The sequence below is a fragment of the Cyclopterus lumpus genome, chromosome 14 (assembly GCF_009769545.1).
Source record: "Cyclopterus lumpus isolate fCycLum1 chromosome 14, fCycLum1.pri, whole genome shotgun sequence".
Lineage (NCBI taxonomy): Eukaryota > Metazoa > Chordata > Actinopteri > Perciformes > Cyclopteridae > Cyclopterus > Cyclopterus lumpus.
Window position 1 is genome coordinate 18,902,580 of NC_046979.1, and position 8,436 is coordinate 18,911,015.

The 8,436-nt window shown below is 39.7% G+C and overlaps 1 protein-coding gene across 1 annotated transcript; it reads right to left on the reverse strand.

Moving 5' to 3' along the window:
* Positions 1–1,024: 1,024 nt before the first annotated feature.
* On the reverse strand, positions 1,025–7,906 carry ube2g1a (ubiquitin-conjugating enzyme E2G 1a (UBC7 homolog, yeast)). Its single transcript, XM_034550739.1, has 6 exons — positions 7,567–7,906; positions 4,646–4,748; positions 4,426–4,523; positions 2,639–2,817; positions 2,426–2,545; positions 1,025–1,231 (listed from the first exon to the last, which is right to left on the reverse strand). Exons 1-5 carry the CDS (start codon positions 7,610–7,612, stop codon positions 2,459–2,461), a joined length of 513 nt encoding a protein of 170 aa, XP_034406630.1. The 5' UTR covers positions 7,613–7,906; the 3' UTR covers positions 1,025–1,231; positions 2,426–2,458.
* Between the last annotated feature and the right edge of the window lie 530 nt (positions 7,907–8,436).

Below are 8,436 nucleotides of genomic sequence, written 5' to 3' on the forward strand. Positions count from 1 at the left end.
AACTCACTACAGGTGACGGGTTTTCTTAACATGAAAAATATACATCGGTATTTTGTCTTTGTACATTAGGCAAAACTGCAATAGTTCAGTGAGCAGAATAATCGTGAGATTGTGGAATCGGGCAACAAAACAAAATGTGCACACATACTGTATACACAAACACTCGTTCGCAAACAAAATCCCAGAAACATTCAGCAAAACAACGAACCAAAACAAAAGTACAATAAAGCATGCATAACAATTCCTACCGAGGACAACACAGACAAGTAAAAGAGCGGCTGCTAAAATAATGGAATATCAGAGAGGACTTCAAATTATATCAGGATATCAAAAATTAATATGTGTACACCTCATACTCGAGTTATTGCTACACCAAATTGTTACCAATAGCCAAATTATACAGATTCCCTGTGTAATGGCTATTAAATAAACAATTTAATAAACAATTTTTTTTAACACTTGTTCAATGCAGGGGTAAATGTGGCCAAGCGTTTTATTAGGAGGCACTTTTGAAAAAAAAGATAAAAACTAAATTTAGCATGCACAAAAATAAAAGGGGTATGTTGCCTTTCTTGAGTCAACGGAGCAAGATGTTAAGACTTCAAAAGGAAAACCAATTCAGTCACGTACACGTAAGATGTGGAGTTCAGAGTGTGAAAGAACCCGCAGGAACAGCGGTGCTCTTTCTAATATGGCGGTATTCCCTTCATCGGTCACGTCAGTCCTCTCTCACTTGGATCCATCCGGCTCTGCACAGGTGACGTTCCTCCAACGTCACAATTCTCTTTCTATTTAAGACTTCCTGTTCAAATAATCTAAAGAAAACTAATGCATGCTGGAGTTGAGAGGGGGCAAATGGAAAAATAAATCTATCTGAACCAGCGCTATTCATTTGGTCTAAGTGTCTTGATGGGAGGAAAGGGAGCTTATATATTATCCGGTTTAGTCTGTGCTATATACATGTCTTTACAATATCTTCCTGAATGTTGAAGCAGTTCATAGACTTGGAAAATGTTTTATCATCTTCTGGGTATTTGTTTTGCTTTTTTTTTTTTTTTTTTAAATTGGCACTTGCTTGGTGGTTTTCTGTCAGCCTTGGTAGTCACTGTTATGTTCTATTGCAGCCTACAGCAGCCAGTCTGCTCCTGCCAAAAAATAAAGAGGAGGACAAGCCTGGCGACAGGGTGGAAGAGTGCAGGAAATAGTGCCATGTTGATTTTCAATTGGAGACCTGTGGGGAAGCACACAATAAATAACAGAAGAGTTGTGAGGAAGCGTCGACAACAATGGAGGCAAATATGATTCAATAAATGATCAAAATGGAAGCAAAAGATTAGAAGCGCGTTTAACCAGCTGGATGTGTGTGTTTTATTCAAAGTTAAGGTGTAAATGATACTCAGTTACTTCTAATTAGTTTCTAGTTAGTTTGACAGGGTCTGATGACGGTGTGATGCAACTACTTCAACCGATACAAGCCAAAGACTGGATAGTAAGTAGGATGACATGGATCATCTGGATCTTGGTGGCTGGCGGCAGTACGGGTCAGAAAGTCTTCTCCATGTTAGCGGAGGGGCCAAATCAAATAATCAAGGAAACGTCAAATACATTTTTCACAAAGACGATTCCTGGCACATTATGTAGTTCTTATGGCGCTGATGTATGTTCTCATAATATTTGTTCTAGTTTTTACTAGTTATTTGATGCCATAAAACAGGGGCGGAACACGATAATGAGCAGCTTCGATTCACTGTGCTCGGCTCACGATTGGTTCGGGCGGGTGTGGGCGGGACTTTGGTTGTGCCCAATTACCACTGCACAGACTCAGATTGACTTCAAAAGCACCAAATGATGTTTTGGCTTCACGCTCTCGCAGCAGGAGGAAGTGGAGCTGCGTCGTGCATCTAAATATACAGTGTATGATACAAACCCATTCATCATGACTGGACAGTTACACTGTGACTAAATGTATTGGTTATGACCCAGTCAAGTGGATATCGCCCAACTTAAAAGAAACAATTCAGAAACATCAAAGATTGCCTTGTTAAGCCGCAGTAGTGCATCTAAAAGCAACACTGTTTACAACTGGGAAGCCGATTATGTAAAAACTTTTAAACGGTGTAATTAAACTTAACGGTAATTGCAGTGCTACGTTCACGGTGCTGAAGATGTAGAATGTGTTCAGTTTTGAGAGTTTCTGGAGTCGTTTGACTATACTACGTTATACAGAAACGTGTTTCTATTGTTTTGTCCACCCAATCTATATCGATGAAGGTAGGCTGAACAGCAGCGCCATCCTCTCTGTATAATGCGTTACAGTTCAACGGCATCACAAACTGTTTTACTTGAATTGACCTGACGCAACAGGCAGCCACTTCAGAACCGCTGAGGAAGTTTGAACCAAAAGGTTAAAGTTGAGAATACTTGCCCTGAAAACATGAAGCTAGATCCCTGCTGAACATCACTCAAACGCAGTCTCTTGGCTTTTTCGTACACAACGGGCAACTTTCCTTTTGAAGGCGCCGTGTCTGTCCTCCCGCCACTCTTTCTGCAGAAGAAGAAGGAAAAGAAATAGAAAAGTACAGTAATTGTATTCAAATACCTTTTTTATTTGAACTTCTTTTTCAACAAGTAAACTTACTGCAGCATCCACGTTGGCTGGCGAGTCCCCGTTGGGGTCCGCCAACATAGAGATAACACTAATCATGATGGTTTCCACTGTGTGGATGGGCAGCCAGCGCTCCTCTGGTTTCTCATAGCCGTACTTGTCCTCCCCAGGCTCGTGCAAAATGGAGATACAGACGTCTCCATTCTTGTCAACTGGAAATAAAAACAAACAAACATGCAGAATACAATTTATGAAGCAGGAAATGCTTTCTGCTGTTCTTATGGTACAATGATGTTAATGTTTTTAATACTCATATAGCCATTCAGCTACCAACCTGATTAATGATACTGTTTATATACACCGTGCCTATGACAAATATTTGCCTCTACTTTTAAATCAATATTAATTCTATCAGCTTTGCACATGTGCACATATTCCTACCCAGTCGGCAGGCCTTTACACACCAGGGGCGTGACGATTAAAAGACACAAAAATGAGAAATACTCGGCAGCAAATATATTTCGCAGCAGAACTATTCATACTTGCAGCAATGCAAATTTGTGCCACAATAGATCTGTGCAGGCAGAGGACCATCTACTGGGATATTATTGACCCAGAGCGGCATCCGCCAGCCTGTCTGAGGTAAACCGTTGTAAAGCCTAAGCTCCTGGATGCTATTTTATTGAGTATCCGTTTAGCTAAATGCTCCGAGTGATTTCTTCCGTTGTAAACAATTAGGCAGTGTATATGTCGAAGGCTTTTATTGTGAAAGGTAAGAACGGATGTAGCAGATCTGGTCTGCGGTGTCTTTGTCACGGTTGGAAGGAGTAATAAAGTTTGTTGTCTTGGTTCGGACTACGGAGCCTCTGTGTTGTTGTACGCTATAGAGTACATTTTGAAAAGGTTGATTCCTTTATTCGCAGTGCGAGGAGAGCAGAAAATTCTACCTTGTCCCGAAATAAAGGAAGTCGCTTTTGCTTAGAAATATTCACGTTATGTACTGTATGTACAGTTAAAAATAAATACATCGATGTTCGATTCAATTGTAAAAACCTTTGTCTTGTTCTTTTTGTTCTTTATTTACCCTGGTGTCTCAAGGCCTTTCTTTGCAAAGCTTCTCAGATTATGTTAAATAAATTGGCAACAATGAATAACAAGCAATCTAGTGTTTGACTTGGCCGGGACATTATTCCTGTTTTGAATCCATTCCCACATAACTTAAATTGTATTAAATTCATAAAGCAAAAAAAAAAGTACTACTTAAAAAACAACTGCATACAAGTATAACTCAAACTCAGATCATTCTACTTGATATCAACATTAGCAAAAACTCAACTTTTATGTTTATACTATGTTAAAAATGGTACAAAACATTTGATTGTTAACATACTATAGTAATGACACATTAACATGTTAGAAGGAATAGTGACTAAAAGGTCATCTATATAAACCCTACACTACTCAGTTGTTATGACTGACCATGGTGCATTTCAGTTTATTTTTATGTAAATTGCATTTCTCAGCGGTAAAAGAACTTTGTTAGTTTGTAAGTTTTGTTAGAACGGTTTGAACTGCTAGACTCTGCTAGACTCTGCTAGACTCTTACCGAACTTGCTGTGGAAAGTATTGCTCTGAATGTTTCTTAATTTAACAACGGTAACTTGAATTTATGAATTAGCTTTATGTTTACATTCTATTTCATGAATTGCGTGTCGATATTCCTTGGTAATAAAACTCCTAAACATGTCTAAAATGGAACTACGTACGGGTCTTGCTACAAACAAAGGCAAAATCATTCAGTGTGCTACAACTGTACCTACCATTAGGGTGCCAAATATCTGTGATAAATTTCATTTTAGGTGGCCTGAGAGGGTAGTCTTTGGGAAATGTCAGATGAGCTTTAAACACGCCACCTTCACTGTGAACAAAAAAACATAATAGGTGCATTTTGATCACGTTTCAAAGCAAGAGGAATACGAGTTGTTACACAACATAATAACATATCTCTCTGACTATATGTACAGACAATGATAGACTTACTACAGTGTATCTGGAGGACCGATGATGAGGACTTCCCATCTGTAGAGATCATTATCCTCGATCAGTCCTGCTGAGAACCCTTCCACTGGGTTTTTGTTCAGCTCTAGACAGAAAAACAAATGCCCAAGTCAGCCAACCATTAATTTGTATCATAATGCCTCTAGTATGATGGTTGACTGTATTTTGCCACACCACATCCACGTCGTTTGATGAAACCTCAAGCTTTTATAACGACGGTCTTTTGATTGTTCTGACCAACACTCTAAACTGATCTGATTAAGAACAAAGATTGTGGCAAAAACACGTACGGTAATAATAATAATAAACATTTTAAGAACAATAGGTCCGCCGCGTCGAACACGTCAGTGCTCGGGCCCTAATAATAACAAATATACATTTTCATTATGGTTCAAGTCATTCATTTTTTTTGGGGCCTTCAAGGACTCGTTTGCGCTGCTTAGCCATGCACCTTTTCCTTGTAGTCATTTCTGCCTCTACCTCCTGGTTGTCATGATAGCAAAATTATAACTTCGATACGATACCTGCCATAAATATCATGATACAGATACCACAATACCACAAATACGATACTAGTATATTTATCTATAATAATAATAATAATAATGTATTAAATAAAACATCTGTATGGTTCCCTTTTTTACCAGCTTGTTCCTGCCCACCTTTTTCAACACTTAACAAATGGCATTAATATTAGTATTAGCCTACAGCAAGATATTAATGAAATGTCAGTGGGCTTTCCTTCACTGTCTGCGTGTCAGTGGGCTTTCCTTCACTGTCTGTACGTCAGTGGGCTTTCCTTCACTGTCTGTATGTCAGTGGGCTTTCCTTCACTGTCTGTATGTCAGTGGGCTTTCCTTCACTCTCTGCATGTCAGTGGGCTTTCCTTTACTGTCTGTACGTCAGTGGGCTTTCCTTTACTGTCTGCATGTCAGTGGGCTTTCCTTTACTGTCTGCATGTCAGTGGGATTTCCTTTACTGTCTGCATGTCAGTGGGCTTTCCTTCACTGTCTGTGTGTCAGTGGGCTTTCCTTTACTGTCTGCATGTCAGTGGGCTTTCCTTTACTGTCTGCGTGTCAGTGGGCTTTCCTTTACTGTCTGTATGTCAGTGGGCTTTCCTTCACTCTCTGCATGTCAGTGGGCTTTCCTTTACTGTCTGCATGTCAGTGGGCTTTCCTTTACTGTCTGCATGTCAGTGGGATTTCCTTTACTGTCTGCATGTCAGTGGGCTTTCCTTCACTGTCTGTGTGTCAGTGGGCTTTCCTTCACTGTCTGCATGTCAGTGGGCTTTCCTTTACTGTCTGCATGTCAGTGGGCTTTCCTTCACTGTCTGTGTGTCAGTGGGCTTTCCTTTACTGTCTGCATGTCAGTGGGCTTTCCTTTACTGTCTGCGTGTCAGTGGGCTTTCCTTTACTGTCTGCATGTCAGTGGGCTTTCCTTCACTGTCTGTAATGTAGCCAAAGCACTTCTGGCATCTTTTTTCCAAAAAGCCATGGACGGTCGGCAAAAGCTCCTGCAATTGAAGCCATTACTCCTGCACTTGAAGCCATGTCTCCTACACTTGATGCCATGTCTCCTGCACTTGATGCCATGTCGTATCGTATCCTTTTTAAACGTATGGGTACCGCGGTACCTTTTTAGTATCGATACACCGTGCAACATTACAGCAGTAGATGTTGCGGGCTGACATTCAAGCTAACCCCCCAATGAAGACGCTGTAGACATCTTAACGCTGATTGGTCAAGACCCAACACGTCACATTAAAGTATCATTGCAAAGATCACATCACCTTGTCTCATTCCAACAGTTCGTAATTCGACATTTCTGCATGTCAACTTGCAATAGCTGCCTTTGTGTTTCAAGTCTGATACTTTACGTTGCACCACTGTGTTTAGTTCAGACTTAATGAGTTTCAACAACTTAAGATTCTATAAGTGTATATCTAAAACAAAGAACATGTATTTGTCAATGACATTGTCCTTATTCCATAATTAAACAGCCTCTGCAACAGATCAAGGTATGTATAAGAAGGCAATTTAAACATTATTTGTTCAATTCAATCAAATGTCACAAATGTTCAGGTCCATGTCTATTATCAATCAACTATGGAGAGTACCTGGAAACTACAAAGGAGTAACGTTACATTATGGCCCTGAAAGGTTGCTGATGGAAAACACAATCTTAGTAAAAACAGGTAACTCTAACGTGCTATAAGCCAAACACATTAAACAACGTGGGTTTCGTAAAGATGCCAATATTAGAGTTGCTTTATGAACGTCGCGAATAACGTCAGAGATATTGCGAGATTAACGTTAGCTCGTTAGCTTGACGTGTCGAAGCTAACAACAGTGACAGCAGCTACCTTTAGCATACAGATGTAGCGAGTTGGGTAGTTAGTTAAATATGTAAATAATGATGTATGGTTAGCGAAATACGGTCAACGAAAATAACAAACACGTGTGCATAAATATAGCAATCACCACTACGTCGATCACATAACTAGCAAACACCATGTCTACAACAATACTAAACGCCACTTGTTATGTCGCATAAAATAAATGTAAACACTTCGAGCCAGCTCGAGGCTAACGTTAGGCTAACCGCCGTTAGCTAGCCCGACACCAATTGGGACTTTTGACAGCGGCTTTTAACCGAGATCAGTCCGCGGCGTCGAAACAAGTTGGTCTCCCAACACACTGGAGGCGTTTACTTGTTAAGAGTGGGACGTGCCCGTCGACAACTGGTGCTATAATCACAACGCAGTTTATTTGTCGCGGGACAGTGAGGGTGGTTGGGGAGATTCACGAAAGCAGTTTGCGCCGCCAGCACCGTTTGAATCCCGGCTAACGGCAGTGTTCGCTCCGCCGCTAGCTCGGCGTCAGTTATCACTGAGGTTTAATTACCTGCAAGCTGTCTCCTGAGTAACAGCGCTGACTGCGGCTCTGTCATAGTGTAGCAAATATGATGCAGCGATGTATAATGGTAATATTTTGAGGTAACGGCGTTAATTTAACGTTCACAAAACTGTACTTCGTCCCCTCTATTTTCCGTTTAGTATTCTCCTCATTATTCTTCTTCTGCGGCGTCGTCGTCGTCGTCGTCTTCTTCTGCTGCTGCTGCTGCTGCTTCTTCTTCTTCTTCTTCTTCTTCTTTGGGATGTTACAGAAGCCGGCATTCTGAGTGACGCACAGCTGCCATCTTGTGGATAAAGCTTCGGTTTCAACCTTTACACAGAATTATCGCACTAATTCAGATTCACAATCATATCCTTCACGAAGAACACAAATCAATCACGCAATGTGCTCTTGCAAATTAGTTTCCGATCCTTAATTCATTATTATTTTAACCCCCTCATATATCGAATACTCTATTTTGAACTAATGACAGAGGTTAGTCAGTCTTTATTTTCTTACTCCTATAGTAGCATTTGCTCTTTAATTAGCTTCCAGCTGGACTATTGCCAAACAGGCAAATACTTTACCAATGTCAATTAATTAATGTAGGAATGATGCATTTCTTGTGGAAGATTATGGCGAGTTTCTTTTTCTGATGCCAGTTTCTTTTTCTATATATATATATATATATATATATATATATATATATATATATACATACACATATATATGTGTATATATAGATATGTATATCTGTATATATATGTGTATATATACAGTATGTATATATATATATATATATATATATATATGTGTGTATGTATGTATATATATATGTATACATATATATATATATATATATGTATATACATGTGTGTA